The sequence below is a fragment of the Gossypium arboreum genome, chromosome 7 (assembly GCF_025698485.1).
Source record: "Gossypium arboreum isolate Shixiya-1 chromosome 7, ASM2569848v2, whole genome shotgun sequence".
NCBI lineage: Eukaryota > Viridiplantae > Streptophyta > Magnoliopsida > Malvales > Malvaceae > Gossypium > Gossypium arboreum.
In genome coordinates, this window is record NC_069076.1 from 17,440,589 (window position 1) to 17,461,066 (window position 20,478).

The following is a 20,478-nucleotide window of genomic DNA, read 5'->3' on the forward strand; positions in this document are numbered from 1 at the left end:
TTTAAAGGTAATAATTTTTAGCGGCGTATTTTGGAAAAGCGTCGCTAAAGGTCCTGATCTTTAGCGGCGTTTGTGGGAAAAGCGCCGCTAAAGGTCCTGATCTTTAGCGGCGTTTGTGGGAAAAGCGTCGCTAAAGGTCCTGATCTTTTAGCAGCATTTGTGGAAAAAGCGCAGCTAAAGGTCATGATCTTTAGCGGCGTATTTTGCGGCGCTTGTAAAAACGCCGCAAATAGTTTTAGTGGCGCTTAAAAGCGCCGCTAAAAACCTTAAAAATCGCCGCTAAAAGTCAATTTTGCTACAGTGTGTGAATGATGTTATATATTGCAGAAGTCGTATACCCAACACGCCAACTTTCAATTCCTCATCTATTTGAACTCGGGCTTTTTTACATCAAAGTATATGAGTCATGCATACATAGTCCATCATCGACTCAAGATTATGTATGTTACACTATAAATGTCACCGGTGAATAAATCCATAAACAGATCTAGGATTTATTCTACTTAGGTCCTGTCCAATGTACTGTCAATCCAGTCAGTCACATCTATGTCTCTATCTTTTAGGAGTCATCTACTTTGAAGCTCAAGACAAAGTATCTCCTTATTTGGACTTGATAGACGACATATTGTTCTTTCAATTTGATTGCTCATTTTCAATTAGACTAAAGATGCATTTAGATATAAGGTGTCTTTTGTATTATGATCCGACCACATAATATCGCTTAATATTAGTTAAACGTTACGTAATCAATGAGTCAATATTTGCTTCCATTTTGCTTTGCATGCAAAAACTAATGAAGATATTATACAAATAATATTAATGTATATAATAAATTATTTTATTAACCAATTTGTTCAAAAAATACAAATATATAAACTAAATATACTATACTTAGAACACCAAATTCAACAGTATGATGATGCGCAGTGGTGATGGTGCATAAGGATGCGAAGATAGGTTAGCTGAGGACAATTTACTGATTTTTTTCTGAAAATTCCAATTGCTAACCCCTCGTTCTCTATTGCAGATGTTGTTTTATCATAAAATTTGAGAGTAGATGGCATGAAACATGACAACCTTGCAATCATTGTATAGTTGGCTAAAGAGTACTGCTACATCACTTGCCCCAAATAGTTAAAGGCACCAAAATGTAAAATTATGGGTTTTTTTTTTTCGTAAATTTTCCTTTTTAATTTTTTTTGCAATTTTTTGTAATATTTAATATTTTTGTAATTTGATGAAATATAATAACATGTTTATACATTTAAATATATAAATTCAAAACATTAAATTATAGTAATGAGCTAAAATATAGAATTTTATTCAATATTAAAATAAAATAGAAATAACCAATAAAATGACCATTAACCTAAATTTCAATCAAGTTTTAAAATTTCAATCCTTTAAATTTATTTAATTTATATTAAATATTTTTAATAAAAAACCTTAATACAATTCATTATTTAAAAAATGGTAATTATTTTTCTATACAAATCTATAAACCTTTTGTTAGTATTTTATAAGACATTAAGTTTCATATTAAATTTATTTGTAAAAATCCGTAATTACAATATCATTTTCTAAAACATTGGTGATTCCATTTTACAAATTTATAAGTATTTTCCGTCATTTTATAAAATAATATTTTAATTGATATATACAACAAAACTCATCTATTGCATTTGTATGCAAACTAGGTTAATAAATATAAAAAATAATTTGTATACTAATTTATTAAAAAATATTTTTACTAATTTATTAGTTTTTATAAATTTTGTTTTCAATATTATATTTTTATAAATTAATTACTAAAAATATATTTTATAATAACTAATAAAAATGTTACCTTATTATTTGTATTTATTTATAAAAGATATAAGGAAAAAGATAAGAAATACAAGAAAAAAATAGAAATATATATAAATTTAAATATTTTTATGAGCTAATATAATTGATTGCTTTTATCGAAGAAAATTACCAAAAAAAGAAAAAAAAAGAATAGGAAGAATGAAAATATTTTTCTATTAAAATATAAACTATACTTTATTTCAATATTTTATAAATTAATTTTATTAAATATTAATTTAATTATAATATAAACTATTTTTATTTTTATTATGTCAATGATAAAGCTAGAAATTAGAAATATTTTTATAAAATCGATAGAATTAAATAATAATATATTATGGCATATTCACGATGTATGTGAACAAATTTTATTTAACAAATATATTTATTTTAAAAATAGGTTAGTATTTGGTACTCGATAAAATATTTTTTTATTCCATAACCAACCTTAAAAATTGTCACGTGTCTCTTTTTTAAAAAAATATTTTTTAATATTTTACCATACTTTTATAGGACACTTATCAAATTCCTACTCTAAAACTCCATTGACGATGTACAGTATATTTTCCCTTATAAAATATGCAAAATGAGACTTTAATATTGAAATGTTGAAAACCTTATTTTAAGTTCAAATCTTATCATATGTGTATTTTCTTTTTTATTTTATATTTTTAAGTTCCTTAAAAATATACACTTGAAATTGTGTAATAAAGATATTAAATTATGGGTAATTATTTGATACACTAGTGATGAAGTTTTTTAATTCCAAATGCATGCTTAAGAAACCAATAAGTGGTTATTTAAATGAATAAAAACTAAATAAATAAGACACATATAAACTTTTTAACTCTATTTGTAAAATTAAAAAGCTCCACGATGATGTATTTTTTTTAACAATATCATTATAAGTTGTGGTCATATTTGCTCTCTTTTGATATAATGCTTAGAACTACCCGAAATCTCTCCTCAACCCACAAATAGGAGGATAATGTGCTTTAACACACTCGTACCCACATTCTCTTGTATTGACAACAATATTCATGCCAACCGAGTTATGACTCAATCGGCAACTCCATGATGATGTATTAAATAAGAAAATGTATAACATAAATGATTATTTATTATTTTGTATTTATTTATGAAAAATAAAAAAAAATGAAAAAGAAAGGAAAGTATAATAAATATGGAAAACAATTAATAATGTGTTTGGTTGGTTGTCATAGCCAACCAGATCGTGAATGAATCCATTCAATCTTGTTATTCAAGAGTTTGATTAATTGTATTAGTATTTCATAGAATCCCTCATTCAGTGCCATTCGAAAAAAATCATGGAATAACTATTATGAACTCTCCTCTCAAAATAGCCATTTGACACTTCAATCCAAAAAACCCATCACCATTTCATTAATTTTCAACTTACACTTTACCATTATTCAACATGCTACCCACATCACAAATAAATCTGAAACAGAAAGCAAAAATAGGAGAGATTGGTTCCCTTAATTTGAAAAAATAAAAAAAAAAAAGAGATATTCAATATAGCGCACAAAACTAAATAAATAAAAAAAAAAAAAAAGAAGGAAAGAAGAGAGAACGGTTGGGGGTTGAAGCTTATTGATTTTTTCTTTAATGATTTTATGAGTTTACTTTTTATTACTTGTTTAGCTTAGGGAGGGGGTAAAGAGGGAAGGAAGAATAAAATGTTAAAAAATCGTGGCTTTTGAAGCGGCCAAAGATAATAGAATGCATGTGGCAACTTCAAAATTTTTCTGTAAATCTACAATGTTAAGGGTCGATTTAGAGCAAACTAATAAAAGAATCGAAAAAATAATGTTGAAATCATCTAAATCTAAAAATTTGAGAAAGAAAAGTCACCAAATGATGGCAACGCATGGTAATTGATGTGGCGGTGCATGGTGGTGAACTGTGGTTTTTTTAAAGAAGATAGACATTCATCTTTTTTTAAAGTGAGGGGGAGAGAACATTTGAGGGAGAAAAGAAACTAGAGAGGAAAGAAAAAGTCAAAAACAAAAGAAAAAATAACTTATATATTAATTAAAATTACTATATTTATGGAAGTAATATCAATATACATTATATTAAAATATGATTAAGTTATTTATTTATTTTTATAAAATTATATTTAATAATAATCATATTAAAATTTAATAATAATAATAATAATAATAATTTATGTAAAAAATTTTGATTTAACTAAACAATTAAATTACTAATTACAATTTTATTTCATTATAATCATATTCCATCCTAATCAAATGTTGTGTAAGTATTTTCGTACCAAATCGAGTCAAATTCGAATTATAAATGTTTATTCTTCCGAAAAATTTAGGTAATGCCATACGTCAAGACTAGAAATGTTCTAGATACAAAATATATATATCACTATGATGGTAAGGAATATTAAGAAATGATAAACTACATAATTAAGTGCTTAATTTTAGTATGCTTTCATTTTAGTCATTTAAATGAAAACTTTTCAAATACAAAGACTGTAATTAGATAATTTTCTTGTTTTAATCTCCCAACTTTAATAATATTTTATTTTGATCACTCGTAATTAATTTAAATAACAACAATATTATTATACATCACCCAACTTTAATAAAATTTTATTTTGGATTGATAATTAAAATGAAAATTTACTAAAATTTGGTGACCTGAAAAAATTTTCCCTAATAAAAACTTAAATGTATATACCCATTCAAACCCCAAAGTTGAACATGAAAATGGTATAAAAAATGTTCAAAATGAAAAAAGAATGAAAGGTCTTTGTCTTTGGTAGTAGGTGATGATGAAAGATTGAAATTATGACCAACAAAAAGTCCAACCTTATGTCTATATATAAAATCTCTATTTCCTTCCATTTTTCAACATCAAATGCGTTTGGTTTCCGTCCAGAAGTGTTTCAGTTTCGTTTTTCAGGTAAGGTTTTTTCTCTCTAACCAAACAAAATTCCAGTTCTCACTTCCCCATTTATTTCTATCCAACTAGTATGTTTTAATTCCTTAGAATTATTTCGTTTCATAATTTTTTCTGATACCCTTTTGTTTATTTCTACCATAATTGTGATCAAGCTTTCATTTGTTATGCTAAAAGTGATTAGCTTCAAAGAAGTCTGTTCGTTCTGCAAATGTGAACTTTTCCTATTGGGGTTGTGCTTTGCTTTGGATATCTTGGTGAAATAAGACAAACCCAACTTTGCAAATTTGATATTCACTTTGAATGTTCCTTTTTCTTGGATATGGAAGGAAAAAAAAAATTAGGATCTGTAAATTTGGTATGCTTTGTATATGAAATTTCTTGATTGGAAAAAAAAAAAGAAGAAAAGTTCGGTATTGATTTCTCTTAACTGGCTTTGCTTCAAAGTAGTTTAGATGCATTTCATAAAGATTATATGATTTTCTTCTTAATTTTGTGTTAAACATTGTTTTTAACATATCCAATTTGATATATGGGATGTAAAAGTTTTTTGGGTTTTAAGAAATGCAACCTTTTATCTAAAGAGATTTCAGTAGGTGAAAGTGCATCATGTATGTGTACACTTAAATTTATGTTTACACTAACTTTTCATGGACTATTTATGGAATGGTCCCGGGATAGACAAATTTAGATTATTTTAACAATTCGGGAATGAGTGTGAAGATGATATATATATATATATATATACAAAATATATAATTGCATCAAATAGGACCTCTGTAGCTTATTTTGTTCTTGCTTTTTTTGTGACTGATTTGGAGCTATACCTGATATTTCTATGAAGAAAGACAGCAAAATCCGAAGCATAATGGCTCAGTCATCTGGTAGCAATACAGGGAAGAAGCTTATTCGAATTGATGTCAGTTCAGACAGCGTTTGCCCATGGTGCTTTGTGGGAAAAAGGAACCTGGACAAAGCAATTGCTCAATCTAAGGATCAATTTGATTTTGAGGTCTGTCAACACATACACAGACATCGGTGCTTGTGTGATGCATATTATTCTCACCTATAGTTGTTCTTTGCAGATTAAATGGCATCCATTTTTTCTTGATCCCTCGGCACCCAAGGAAGGAGTCAGCAAGAGAGAATACTATGAGAAGAAGTTTGGATCTCGAACTCAAGTACTTTTAGCTCGGATAACTGAGGTCTTACTATCGTTCTTTGAACTTCCTATTGTTATGATTCTATTTGCCTCGCCTTCAAGTTTATTGCCCACTGCCTGACTACTTGTGGCTGCTCATAAAATTGCAGATATTTAGGAATGTTGGATTAGAATATGACATGTCCGGACTAACGTAAGTTTCACTTTTTGTTTCACCATTTTGTGTGATAAGAGAATTCAAAGGTGGCTGTATGCATAACTGGAACTTGATATGAACAGGGGAAATACTCTTGACAGCCATAGGCTGATCTATTTTGCTGGAAAACAAGGTCTTGACAAGCAACATGCTCTTGTGGAGGAGCTTTATCTCGGCTACTTCACCCAGGGAAAATACATTGGTGATCGGTATGTATAGTTCATACTTTTCAGTCTTTGGTCAAATATCAAATGACCCATGATTTTTCCTGGATGTTTGGAGTGCATGATTATAAACTCTAAAGAGTTATCTAGTTTATCCTACGATACATGCAAAATTTTCTTTTACTTTTGTAAGCCAATATGCACGAACGATATCCTTGTGTTCCCATTTTTTTTGTTAAACTCTCAAACATTGAGAAGTAGAGAGTTTGATATGGTCCCTTTTTCTTGCATGTTTTATTAACAAAAAAGGTATAGTCAATGAAAAAAATAAATAAACTGAATTCCAGCCAAGTGGGCTGACTGTTATTATTATCTTGAGTGGTTTACAATCATTTATCAAATGACACATTCCGAACACCTGAAAGTAAAGTAAGCTTGTGGTAATATTCTTCAGCGACATTGGGTTTACTGTTGCCTTCATTTATGCAGTAAACTGATTAAGTAGTTGTGCATCTTCATATCCCTAAACCCCTAGTGATTGTACAGTGTGATTTGATGCAGGGAGTTTCTTCTGGAATCTGCTAGGAAGGTTGGTGTTGAAGGAGCTGCAGAATTTCTTGAAAATCCTAACAAAGGAGTTAAGGAGGTCTGTTCTGTGATACCATCATCTATGTTGTTCTGATTCTTCATTTTTCTTGAATATTCGAAAATGAGTTTTGAGGATAAAACCTCTAAACACTTGGAAAAACATTTAAAAAAAAATTCAAACATACCTATAACCGATACTCACATATGAGTCTTAAGTAACATAGATCTGCATGCTGGAAATCTCATCATTCTCATTTCTAGTATTTCATCGTACATTCCTAAATAATTGATGCTGCATTTTGTAATGATATAGGTTAATGAGGATCTGCAGAAGTACTCAGCAAACATTTCTGGAGTCCCAAATTACGTGGTGAGTGAAAAACTAATAAATATCTACATTTCTTTTTAGCTGAAATGACACTTAAACAGTGGGGTTCAATAGATAAAAAGCTGTTGTTTTGGGACAGATAAATGGGAAGCAGCAGCTGAGTGGCGGCCAACCACCCGAAGTCTTCTTGAGAGCTTTTCATGTGGCAGCAAAATAAGATCCCCTCAGCTTATATTTTCTAGCATTTTCAGCCTATACAAATCAATAAATCGGCTATTTTAATAAACTCAATTCATACCAGGTGTTTGTGGAATTTTCTTAATTGACTGAATAACCTGGCGTTTTATTCTTGCTTGTGTGCTCTGAAGTGTATACAAACAAATTGATTGTCTCAAACTTCTATGTGCATGGCAAGACATAACAAATTGATTGAATATATCAAACAGGTTGTTTTGTAAACTTGTATTTGTTTATTATGACTGAATCGAATTTTTTTAATCTCCCAACTCTTGCCCCTGAACTTCTGTTCTTATATTTGATGCATATTCAAACATGATATAGAGATAGATATATAATCTTTCAAGTACATGTCATATCCAACATTCAAATCTGAATCCAAAGACAAAACCCCAACTACCTTTATAAAGAAAAAAAAATCCACACTTTGATTTCCAACAATCATATGCATATGATTTCCCTTATTTCCCCCATTTCAAGGTACCAAAGAGACAACGAATTTAAAATCTTTATACAAAACACTTCTCATATTTATGGTATGAGACAATCATCTTGTCCTGAATCATTATTCACAAAGGACTTTAGATGTCTTTCCTTGGTTATGTCTTCTGTTATCACTGGCGTTCATCTGCAACAAAAACTTTTGAGCAAGGCTAAATTGTCTCATCGAACGCCATAACCTGGAAATGCAAACAAAAGAAATACCAAGTTGAGATGAGAAAAGTTTTAAGAAACGAGGATAATTACCGGTCAATTCAAAGAAGAAAAGACAATTAAACCGAGAAATTCAGGGAATAAAATGCATGCTGGAGTTCCCCAGAACGATCTTTTAAACAACATCCGCTAGCAAACAAATAAACATCTAAACATGCCAAATGAATTAGATCAGAACTAGTTGAAAAGCTACACACACTGAATAACCATTAATGTGCATAAGTATTGATAAAGAAACCAATGGAAAAATGGATTACAGATATTAGTGAAAGGAGAAAGCAAGACACGAGCTTCAAAAATATATCAACAGCAAATTAAGATGCTAACACTTTTGAACATTGAAGGCTAGTAACATCCTAGTAAATTGGAATTCAAGAAAGAAAAGAAACTGCTGATTAAGCAGGATAGAATGTAAACAGTATGACTGTTAATGGATTATTTGTTATCATTTAGCTGAAAACGGGTTACCTTTCCACAGACTGGACAGTTTTCACTTCTCTCCATCCATTCATAAATGCAACCAAGATGGAAATGGTGGGAACATTTTGTTACTATCTTCGGATTCTCTAACGTATATTCTGCACATAAATTATATCAATAAGTTTAAATGAGGATATCTATAAAATGTCCAACTGAATATGATTCGGATTTCTGATAGCAGTGATTGACTGATTGTTTCTAACATATATGAGTTAGTATAAGACTAATGGAATGATTTCTAGAATTAAAGAGTTCTTAACAGTCAATCAGTATAATCTGGATCCATTTAATGGCACAAGCACCCATGTTAGAAAGTAAGATGTAGCATAAACTTGGCATTACAACGCATCCTTTATCATTTCTAGAACGCTTGGCCTATTCATCCAGTCATTGAGGAAGCCGTGTTGGTGGGGAAAGAGGAAAAGACAGATCAGTTGTGGCATGCATTTATCTTTGATCACATAAAAAGTGGGAGATTCTAATTGAGATTGCCTGAGCGCTACAGACTTCCGAAGGCAAGGGAACAAAATCCCAATAGTCTTGACAACTATTATGGCAACAAGCATCCATTTTTCTTTTTCCTTTGGAATAAATTTAAAAAAAAAAACCCATTCTTAATAATCTTGTGGTGAGAAAATTTTATACTTTTGGTTCAAGCAAGTGCAAATCAGAAGATGCAAAAAAGGGCCAACAGGCCTGATAATTGACTGAAGAGTCTGCCAGGTTCTCACAAGGAAGATAAAGATTAAGTGGGTAACAGTCCAAACCAGTATTGATGCATGCCAAGAAATGCAAGTTGACCATCATTGCAGCACCATAGCAGATTAGCAATGATCTCTGGTCAAAATATTTTACAGCAAAAATCTAGTGGCTTGAACATTATCATTAAAGATAACTTACCTTCAAGACATGTCGGACAGACATCCTCCTCTTCTATTGGTGAGTAGATGTACCCAGTTCCATCTAATCCTTTTGTTGATGAGAGTTGCGAGGATTTACAATACTGCTCTGTTGAGCCTTGTTCACAAGCATTCCATTTGTCTCCTTTACTCAAAGATTCAGAACCTGCATCATCTTCACCTCTTAAAGGCTCTGATTCCTCTTGTGAATGACTTGAACCCTTCTCACATCTTGAAACAAGATCATCACGTTGTAAGCGAAAATATCTAGTGTCAGCATCCCAAGGCAAGGGCCTTGGAGTAGAACAGTACATGTCAGAAAGTGAGTTGTCTAGTGATGCAGAAGTGTTCATAGATGCCGTTCCCTCAGTGGATGAAGGGACAGAGTGCATCTCTCCTCTTTGGAATAATGTGGTACACTACAATTATAGGAACCAAAGAAACAACATAAGGGCAAAAAATCTGAAACTTCATCAATGAAATATTTGAGGATAAAGTTTTCCTGATCAATTCAGAGACATGCAACACCAAACAACCTTCAGGTTAACTTCCTTACCCTTAATCAAACACAGAATTTAGAATGTAAAACGATCAACTCATAATTTTCAACATTAGGATAGTACTTAATGGTCCCTAATTGACTTCAATAGATATCTGTTCACCAAAAAGCCAATATAGGCAAATGCTGATGGAATTTACTAGATTGAGAACTCAGGTATGGACACTATAAGCGAATTTCACTTGCTCCAAGAGCCTATTAAGAGTGTTCTTTAAGGGATACAATTTTTTAGCACTGACGTGCTAATTATTTTACTCCGGCTTATTGCATGAACAAGTAACTTGATTACGACAGCCCTAAACATATCGAAAAATCTCTGACTTGGCAAAATTGATCAATATATTAGTCACTGTTACTTATATTCACTCTTTCAGCTCTTTCATCCACCAAATTTTATCCCTCCCTAGCCCTCTGACAAGGCTTTCACAAATATAAAAGCATGGAGCTGAGTAAAAAGAAGTTAACAAAGGACTTTTCCTGCATTAACTTAACAAAGGACTTTGCCTGCATTAACGATAGAGATGGTCTTTAGTAAATTATTACAATGCTCTAGACAAAATTATTGTGAAAATAATTGGCTAATGCCACCTACACGTGCCATAGAAAGAAAATATAAGAGTTATATTTCCAATGACAAGCCTGATTTTTAACAACATAAGAGTGGCACAAAAATATAATCAATAAAACATCAATTTTATAATCCCAAGTAAGACATGAAAATACATTTATTTGAAGAAACAATGCTAGAGCCAAAAACAATGCTTATTGACAAGAATCAGAAAACATACCACGTGCAGGAAATTTTGAACAAAGCAACCGAGGCACAGACAGTTTCTATATACATTACTGTTTGGATTCATGTAGTCCTCAAAATCCTCAGTACGCAGGCAGCAACAAACAGAGCCCATAATGTTAACTTTTAAGCTCTCCCCTTCAGTTAAAACTCTCCACAAAACCTCATCAATATTACTCAACTGTTCCAGTTATACACATACATCAAGAACAAAGCTCTTGAAGCTAAAAAAGGCAATGAGAGAGGACGCTAAGCTCACAGAAGTTGCGCCACCTGTACAAACCAGAACTCCCTCTCTTCCATTTACAATATGTTGAATGCCCTTGTATAATTTAGCTAAATAGCTCTTTCTTCAGCTGTAAAATAAAATTAAGAATATCAGTATGTCAATTTTGCAGATAACATAAATCCAATGAGTCGCCATATGTGAGCCAGTGAGCCAATTTTGCATAACATAAACCAAGTTCACAATGCCGCTATTAAGAAGCTAAAGAGCTTTCTTTTTGAGGAAAAGAAAAACTTCTACAAATAATTGCTTCTCTTTCTTTTTCTGGTTCCTGGCAAAGTAGCCATCTTTTTAAGCTTTGTTCATATTGAGCAAAAGGATTCTTTCCTTTAATATTAAGAAATAGAAATATCAACAAAACAATCAAGATCAATTTGGGAATAAAAAATTACTTATTTCTTTAAATTAGCAGAAGAACAAACAAATAACTAAACTATTCAAGTATTTAAGTTTTCATCAAAATCAGCACCAAAAAGTCCATCAAAAACCTAAAGATCAACCCAAGAAACAAGCACGGATCAATCAAAAAAGGAAACCCGATTCGGTCATCTAAAATGAAAGTTAAAAAAAATCAACTTTAAAGCACAGAGTTTGGTTCAAAACGTGCATAGACTTGAACAAAAATACCCAATTTAGACAATCCCAAAAGGAAATATTTAAACATCTTAAACTGGAAAAAAAAAAAAAGCTACCTGGATGGAATTTGAGCTGAGAGTGATAAGGTGGAGAATTTTAAATTTTATATATATACATGTTTAATTTGTAGTGGGTAAAAGAGAAAACGAGAGATAGTGAACCCGAGAGAGCTCCGGGAATCTGGAAATTATAAACTTATTGAAAAAGAGACACTGAAAGAGAAAGCTAAACAAATGTGCAGTGCATTTGATCAGCTGACACTAAATTAATGATTTTTAGCATCAATAAAAATAATTTTATTAAATATACATTCTTTTTTTTTTTTTAAGTAGTAACTAAATTTCGATCTAGAATAGTAATTTAATAGATTTTTTAGGGTAAATTATACTCAGGATCACTAAATAATTAGTAAGTTTCTATTTTAATCACAACTTTAAAATATCACAAAATGATCATTGAACTATTCAAAAGTTCTCATTTAAGTCATTGGACTATTTAAAATTTTTTATTTAAGTCATTGAATTATTATGTTTTTTTTAAAAAGTTCGACTAGCGAGCTTTAAGTGACAATTTAACAATCAGTACGGTTGATCAGTATCCATCAACAAGTAAAAAAACATGCCTTAGATGCAAGCTGATTTGACAACTAGTATTGGAGATAAGACAATTATTTTGATTTTGATTTATAGATTCGTGACATATGAAGTTATATCATGAAAAAAACTAAACTGTAGAAAGGAAAGGGAATGAGAGCTTTTAACTTGTGCAGGCGGTGCGAATAGAGAAGGCTATACAACAATGATTTTAAATAGTCTAATAATTTAAATGAAAACTTTTAAATAATTTAGTGATCATTTTATAACCTTTTGAAATTGAGTAATTAAAATATAAATTTACTAATAATTATTGTTATTATTTCTATTTTGTTATTCTAAAAATGGTTTACAGATGAGGGTCTTTTTTTAGTTAAATTATTGATATATTCATTTTTTTATAAAATTTAAGAAATTAGGTCTTTTTTTTATATTTACCAGTATAGGATGTTTTTGGAGAAAACATGCCCTTTTCACTTTGTTAATTATTTTGCGATTGGAAATTAGAGTTTATGGATTAATTTTTATTTGTGTTTGAGATAGACATGTAGTTTTAAGGTATGTTTGAATTTACGGTGATGTCATGGAGCTTGGCGACCTACAAATTTCATCTGCCATGTGAGTATAGAGTCATCACCTGAGAAGCCAGATCACATTGTAAGTTAAGATCCTAGTTAGCGGTGATTATACGATCACGGGTTAAAGTGTAACTAGGACTTCCAGTTTACAAAGTTTATGTTGTCAAAGGATGGAGCATAATTAGAGCCCCTAATTGGCAGTGGTTATGCGAGCACAACATCGAGTTTCACCTCATCGGAAGAGGATGCTTTATAAAACCCATACAAAAGTCTAAGATCATAGTGATAGCAAAAAACACAAGAGCCTTCCAGTGTAATCAAGTAATTCATTTTATCCATCTCCACTAAAGGCGGTGAGTTTGTTACTATAACCTGTGACAGAGTTGGGGGTAACAAGATTTCCAACAGTGACAAGTTATTGTGCGGTGCAGAAAAGATGAAATGCAAAACAACTGTTGTCGCCTCGAGTCAGGTTTTAACATTTTTGCACTATACAATAACTTGTTCCGGCTGGAGATCTTGTTGCCCTCAACTTTGTCACAAGTTATAGTAACAGGGTTATTGCCTTTGGTGGAGATGGATAAAATGAATTACTTAATTATATTGGAAGGCCCTTGTGTTTTTTGCTATGACTATGATCTTAGACTTCTGCATGGGTTTTATAAATCATCATCCTCTGATAAGGTGAAACTCGTTGCCATGCCCACATAACCACTGTCAACTAAGGTCCTAGTTATACTCTACCCCTTGAAAGCATAACCTCTGTAAACTTGAAACCCTAGTTAAACTTCAATCCGTGACCATATAATCACAGCCAACTAGGAGCTTGAGTTGCAATACGATCCTAGCTTCTCAGGTGATGGCTCCATCCTCACACGGTAGATGAAAGTTGTAGGTCACCAAGCTCCACAACATCACCGTTAACCCAAATAGAACTTAAAACAATTACTATGTCTCCCTCAAAGAAAAAGAGAAATAAATCTTTAAACTTGGAATTCCAAAACGCAAGAAAAAGAAAAAAAAATTTAAAGGAGACGGAGGGCAAGGAAGATGATGGAATAGGGGGACGAAAACTCCCTTTTATATAGGAGAGGGTGCGGAGAGAAAAATATTTTGGCATGCAATTTTATCTCGAGGTTCCTGGGTTCTAATATCTAAAAATTATCCTGGGATTCTCGAGTTTTGAGGTACACAATTAATGTTAGGGTTTGGTTGAAAATGGTTAAGGAGAAAACGCTCCCTACAAGGCACGTTTTTAGCTGACATGGCAATGAAAACACGTCTTGCAGGGTGTATTTTCAATAATAACCCTAACTGTGTAACTCAGAACCCAAGAATCCTAGGCAGCATGTGTTAAACATGAAATCATTTCTTAGCTAAAAATGCACCCTGCGGGAAGTGTTTTCTCTCCCACCATTTTCAACCCTAATTGTGTACCTCAGGACCTGAGAATCTCGGGATACTTTTCAGTCATTGTAACCCAGGAATCTCAGGCAATATGTGTTAAACAAGAAATTATTTGATGCAAGGGGGTATTGTTCCCCATAAAATAAACTCAAGACATTCTATTAATGTTCCATACTGAAATTATGAGTAGATTGTTTCTATAATGAGACTTGGCATTAGGAGAAGAGTGTTGTTAAAAACTTGAATTTCGATCTAGTTGTCCAAACAAAGGTAATTCATTAAATTACGTGTAGATGTTTTAATTTGGGTGATGCATGGTAATTTTTTTACTATTTTCTCGGTTTTAAACATGTAGAACAGGCTATTTGGTTTAAGATGAGCAGATGAGTCAGAGCCGTTGCCATTAAGGTGATCAAATTTGTGAAACTGAAATTGGGCCCGTTTTTGTATTAGCCCAATCTGAAGATTTGGCTTTCAACCAAAGCATAACGTTAAAATAACTTTGGTCAAAAATTAGGTGAAAAGTGGGGACCTAAAGAAAAATTTTGAGCTTGAAATGTAGATATCTAACGTCATTGAACCTCGTTAGATATGACATATTTGAGATTGCAAGGATATCAAGCTCGAGACAGTGATCGATTCCCATTGCTCTAGCGGGAATCTTATACTAGAGTTATATGCCATTTCATTAATGTTGACAAATGTGGCCCGAGCTCAAAAATATTTCTGCCAAATTCCACCTTAGATCAAAAAGTAGAAAGTCTGAACACACAATTGTGTGGTCATTCACATCATTGCTAAAAAGCTCCTACCAGGACACCATAGAATCATCATCAATGGTGAAGCATTCATTAGTTTCACCCTTTAATTACAACTTTGGCGGATAGTCGGGCTTATTTGGTATCAGGCCTTTGACAGACCCGTACGACATTTTATAAGTGGCTTTGATTTCAACTTTGGCACGCTAATGTTCAATGTCGGTAACACTTGTATAGGTACGCCATCAAGTTACATTGGTGGGCCAAATAGAAGTGATTTTGGATTTGAGGTCGAGTTTACAAGAACAAACGATCTACTCCTAACAACCTGGACTGGCTAAGGGACATCTAACCCTGGGCACACAACAGAGGTTGAAAACGAAGGGAGACCCATGAACGAAGAGAATGAAAAGGGGTCTGAAATTGATAATGACATAATATAGGAGTCTAAGCCGGATGGTGCAGAAACTGCATTAATTTTATAACCAAAGCCCATTCCTATTGAACTAGAATATGGTGGTTCTAAAGGTGAAGGTCCGGATAATGCTGGATAAACTGATCCAAGTTTCACGACTTATGCACTTTACCCCATATGCATAATGTCGATCTTGCTTCTGAAAGTGGGTTAGAATTACCAGAACTCTCACATAGAAGACTAGGACACACGAGTTCGTCAACAACTTTTGGCGACTTAGAGGTTAGGATAAAGTTTTCCTCTAAAAACGCTTTAGTTGCTGTAGTGAAGGATATAGCATAAAGCATGGGGTAAAATTTGATGTTACAAAATCCTAAGCTGATAAATATGAGGTGAAGTACACAATGCATGGAACAATATATCTATGGAAAATTATGGTATCAGTGAGGAAGAAGTCAGAGTTCTGGATGATCAAGAAATATACCGCTCTACATACATGTGTTGTTACAGGTATGTGTCGTGATTAACAACCTCAATTCCCATTCTAACCTTTATTTGACATTGTATTACATATGGTTAGATACTTGTGTTTTTGCAGGAATATCGTGTAACAGCCCGATTTTAGCTTAAATCAGAACAGTGGTTTCAGAACCATAAATTCAAGGTCGAAAAATTATTTTTTTAATATTATTTTTTGGTGTTTATAGCATGTGAATATGTGTGTGTGAAAATTTCGTGAAATAATTTTAGTGTTTGAGTGTTTAATTTGACGAAAGGACTTAATCATGTAAAATGCAAAAGTAGCTTGCTATAAGCTAAAAGTGCTTAATTGCCATGGCTTATTAAATGAAAGGTCCTTATGTTGATATTAGACCATTGATAGTGGGAATGGACATAAATGGGCATGTATTTGATGTTTATTAATGTTTTAAACCGAGGACAAATTAGTAAATTAGTAATTAACATATGTTAAAACAAAACAAAAGCATTATCATCTTTATTTTCATCATCCATAACCGAAAATAAGAAAGAAAAAGAAGCTAAAATAGGGTTTTGATATTTGGCACTTGCATAGCTTGATTGAGGTATGTTTTGAGCTCTGTTTTTGATGATTTCTATGTTTTTGTTATCGTTGCTTTGAGTACAAGCTAGCCCGTGCTTTAATTTTTGAAATTTTTGATGATTTTGTAAAGTTCCATTGATGAATTCTTGAGTTCTTGAATGTTTGATGATGGAAAATGAGTATTTGTTAATAAATTATCATGTTTTCTAAATTGATTTTTAATGAAATTGCATAAAAGGGATTAATTTGTGAAAATGTGAAAATGTGCGGTTAAATGTGTGAATAAATGATAAATATGGGCTTATATGTGCACTATGAAAATTTGGCTAGCATGGGTTGTCCTTAAATTTCATGAAATTGCAATTTTATGAAATAGGGACTAAATTGTAAAAATATGGAATTTTAGAGGCTAAAGTGTAAAAATTCCCAAATATGTGTTTGTGGATTAAATTGAATGAATCAATGAATAAATGAGTTAATTTTGAATGTATATAGATCAAGAACGAAAGAAATTAGATTTAGATCGAGGGAAATCGAAGGTTATTGAATAGTCGATTCAGTCCCTCTATTCCGACTACGAGGTAAGTTCATATGTAAATAAATGTATTTAAATTGAATTATGTGTGTTTATTTGTTCTTGAACTGCTATGAATGTTGAACGAGCAAATACGAGCAAGAATCGACCAAGTTACGACATCCGAAATTCCCGTACGAACCTTAGGAATAGTATAGGATAAGAATGTCATGACATTAGGTTATCGAGATGTGATTACATGTAACACCATGTCTAGGACATTGGCATTTTATTGTGATTACATGTAAGAACATGTCTGGGACATTGGCATCGTATTATGATTTCTTGTAAGACTCTGTCTCGGACAATAGCATCGATATGTGATAACATGTAAGACCATATCTGGGATATGGCATTGTACGAGCTATTGTGATTTCCGAGTATCCTTAACGATTTCCAATGGTTTAACGGGCAAAGTTAAGTGAGAAAGAATGTGGGAATGAGTTAAGTGACTCAGGTACATAAGAGATTCATATAAGTATTGAAAAGGGAAGTATTGATGAAATTACATGTGAGTTTGTATATATATTCATTGAGAAAGGTTTGTGTACCTATATGTGCTTATTTATAATTTGCTTATGTGATGGAAATGATGTTGATTCATGAAATAACTTTATTTTTATATGGTTTACTAAGCTTTTAAAGCTTACTTTATGTGTTCTTCCCTTGTTTTTTTTAGATAATTAAAGCTAGCTCGGACTCAGGGATCATCGGGAAACGTCGTCACACTATCGATCATCTCGTTGGTACTTTTAAATCTTTGTATTTATGGTATATGACATGTATAAGCTAGTGAGTTGATGATATGATTTGAGATATGATATAGCCATGAGATTTGGCTTACTTTTGATGTAAATGTTGGTGTGTATTTTGCCATTTAAGTTGGCTTGAACTATGTGTTTGATAGCTGATATAAGTGATTTATAAATTACCTTGTATTTTGGAATTTTTGCCATGGTTGTTGATATGGCTAAATGGTTGCTCATTTGGTAAGTTATAAATTGATGTATTAATGCTTAAAGAATGGTATATTTTATTATGATTTATAGATGATGAATTGACATGTTTGAGAAGCATGATTTAGTTGATGGAAAGGTGATAAAATGCATTTAGAAGTTATGTGAGTTTGATGATTGTGGCATATTGATTTGGTATATTTTTGGCTATGGTTTTGAGTAGTTAAGAGTATGGTTTCTAAATGGCACGAATTGTATATGAATTGACATGTTTTGGCTGCTTATAAATGTATTGAAATGGTACCATTTTGGTTGCTAAGTGTGCATGAGAAAAGGGTGGCAATTTGGCTTTGCAATTAGCCTTTTTTGTCCACATGGGTAGAGACACGAGCGTGAGTGTCAGCCGTGTGCGACACACTGTCATGCTACACGGCCGTGTGTCCCCTGGGGTAGCCCTTCAAATTAAGTCAGTATACCCTACTGGTTCGGCACGGCTTAAACACGGGCGTGTCTACTGGACGTGTGTGACACACGGGTTGGCACATGGGCGTGTGTCTAGCAATGTGACCCAAGTCAGTAACCCCTCTAGATTTCCCACAGCCAAGGCACACGGGCGTGTCTCCGGTCGTGTGGTGCAAGTCAGTATGTATGCCCTGTTTTCCGATGACCTGTTCACATGGGCGTGTGGCCCTTAAATGATTGAAAATTTTCTATGTATCTCAAAGTTTGTAAATGTTATCAGTTTAGTCCCGAACCTTTTCCAAGCATGTTTTAAGGCCTCGTAGAGCCTCATAAGGGACAATGTGAATGAATTGAATGGAATTTGATTATGAATGTATAAATGTATATGAATGATGTGTATTATCCGATAATACCTCGTAACCCTATTCCGGCGACGGATACGGGTTAGGGGTGTTACATGTCGAGTGATCATCCGAAATTAAATTCGGACATGATATCTAACTTTTATTTTACTTATAGTGAGAGTGATTCCTAAGACTCCAATATCGATTTAGATTGCACACATCCGTATCGAGTACGATTACGCTATATTGTACCACATGACATGGTTGGAAAATAAAAGGCGTTGGAGAAGGTGTATAGTGGGTGGGAGAAATCGTATAATGATTTGTAGCAATAGTGTCAGCTACTGGAACAGTACATACCAGGTTCGGTAACTGATTTGCAAATGGAGCTTGCATAGTACAGTCATCCCTTGGTCATGGGAAATAAGTTTTCTATTGTTTTTTCTAAACTTTCAAGCAACGCATAACTACATTCTGATATTGTAAGCCACTTATACAAGTTGACGGCACATTCATGCACAGGAGATACCAACATTGGTTATTGTTGGCTGTTGCACAGGATAGGACTATGCACACTATAAGTATTGTGTACGGCATATAGGGCCTAACTACATGAGTCGATTCCATAAAAATGCAGAGCAACAACATGTCATTAACATGGGTACATTGTACATAGTATTTTCTATATAATTCTTTAACATATATATTGTTAGCAATATATGGATATAATATTTACTGTCATCGATAGGGTATGAGCTCGTCTAACATCGATTCAATGAATTGTTGGAGAATTTTTGGCCTGTAAACTCAACCCGATGAGTACCTCAATGGGATACCCAAGGAACAGTGGATGCAATCGTATGATAGAAAACTATGATACGATCACATGACAACGAACCTAGTGGAATGCATTAATTTTATATTGAAGAAGACGGTAACTACGGTGGTCAAAAAAATGTATTTTTGCTTAGTAGCCTTATCTCCAAAATGGGCTGAGAAATTTGAGGGACAAATACATGGCGATCACGTTTGGTGCGATACAGTGCTGAAAGATATTGAAGAAAATGCAGAAAGAGCGAACTATATGTCTTTAGTGTGTCACTTGCACCCAAATCAAATATTTCATGTTACGGAGTTCCATAGACCCAGCGAAGGTGTTATTGGAGAAGCTGTAACACCCCTACCCGAGACCGTTGCCGGAGTCAGACACGAGGGGTTTGCGGACTTAACTTACTTATTTGCACAGTCCATTTTAAAATTCCAGACGAGCTGGCTAACTGCGTCACTGTTACCTTAAAAATCATACCTCGAGTTCCAAAACTCGAAAACCAGTTCCGTAAATTTTTCCTGAAACTAGACTCATGTATCCATCTACAAATGTTTTTCTAGAATTTTTGGTCAAGACAATTAGTACAGTTTATTAGTTAAAGTCTCCCCTGTTACAGGGTGCGACTACACTGACCTTCATGCATTACGACTTGGATATCTCCCTGTGCAA

The 20,478-nt window shown here is 32.7% G+C and overlaps 2 protein-coding genes across 3 annotated transcripts; one reads left to right on the forward strand and one right to left on the reverse strand.

Annotated features, from left to right (window-relative positions):
* The first annotated feature begins 4,515 nt into the window (after positions 1–4,515).
* Positions 4,516–7,685, forward strand: LOC108455073 (uncharacterized). Of its 2 annotated transcripts, none has more exons than XM_017753687.2 (8): positions 4,516–4,791; positions 5,637–5,800; positions 5,874–5,993; positions 6,100–6,143; positions 6,230–6,355; positions 6,872–6,956; positions 7,212–7,268; positions 7,366–7,685. In XM_017753687.2, the coding sequence occupies exons 1-8, from the start codon at positions 4,677–4,679 to the stop codon at positions 7,441–7,443; spliced, it is 789 nt and encodes a 262-aa protein (XP_017609176.1). In that variant the 5' UTR covers positions 4,516–4,676; the 3' UTR covers positions 7,444–7,685. The 2 variants fall into 2 exon arrangements, with proteins under 2 accessions (XP_017609176.1, XP_017609181.1); XM_017753692.2 differs by having other exon boundaries at positions 4,628–4,791; positions 5,633–5,800.
* An 84-nt stretch (positions 7,686–7,769) lies between these two features.
* Positions 7,770–12,101, reverse strand: LOC108455088 (E3 ubiquitin-protein ligase At3g02290). The gene is made up of 5 exons (XM_017753702.2): positions 11,887–12,101; positions 10,904–11,264; positions 9,558–9,975; positions 8,646–8,755; positions 7,770–8,143 (listed from the first exon to the last, which is right to left on the reverse strand). The coding sequence occupies exons 2-5, from the start codon at positions 11,021–11,023 to the stop codon at positions 8,117–8,119; spliced, it is 675 nt and encodes a 224-aa protein (XP_017609191.1). The 5' UTR covers positions 11,024–11,264; positions 11,887–12,101; the 3' UTR covers positions 7,770–8,116.
* Positions 12,102–20,478: the final 8,377 nt, after the last annotated feature.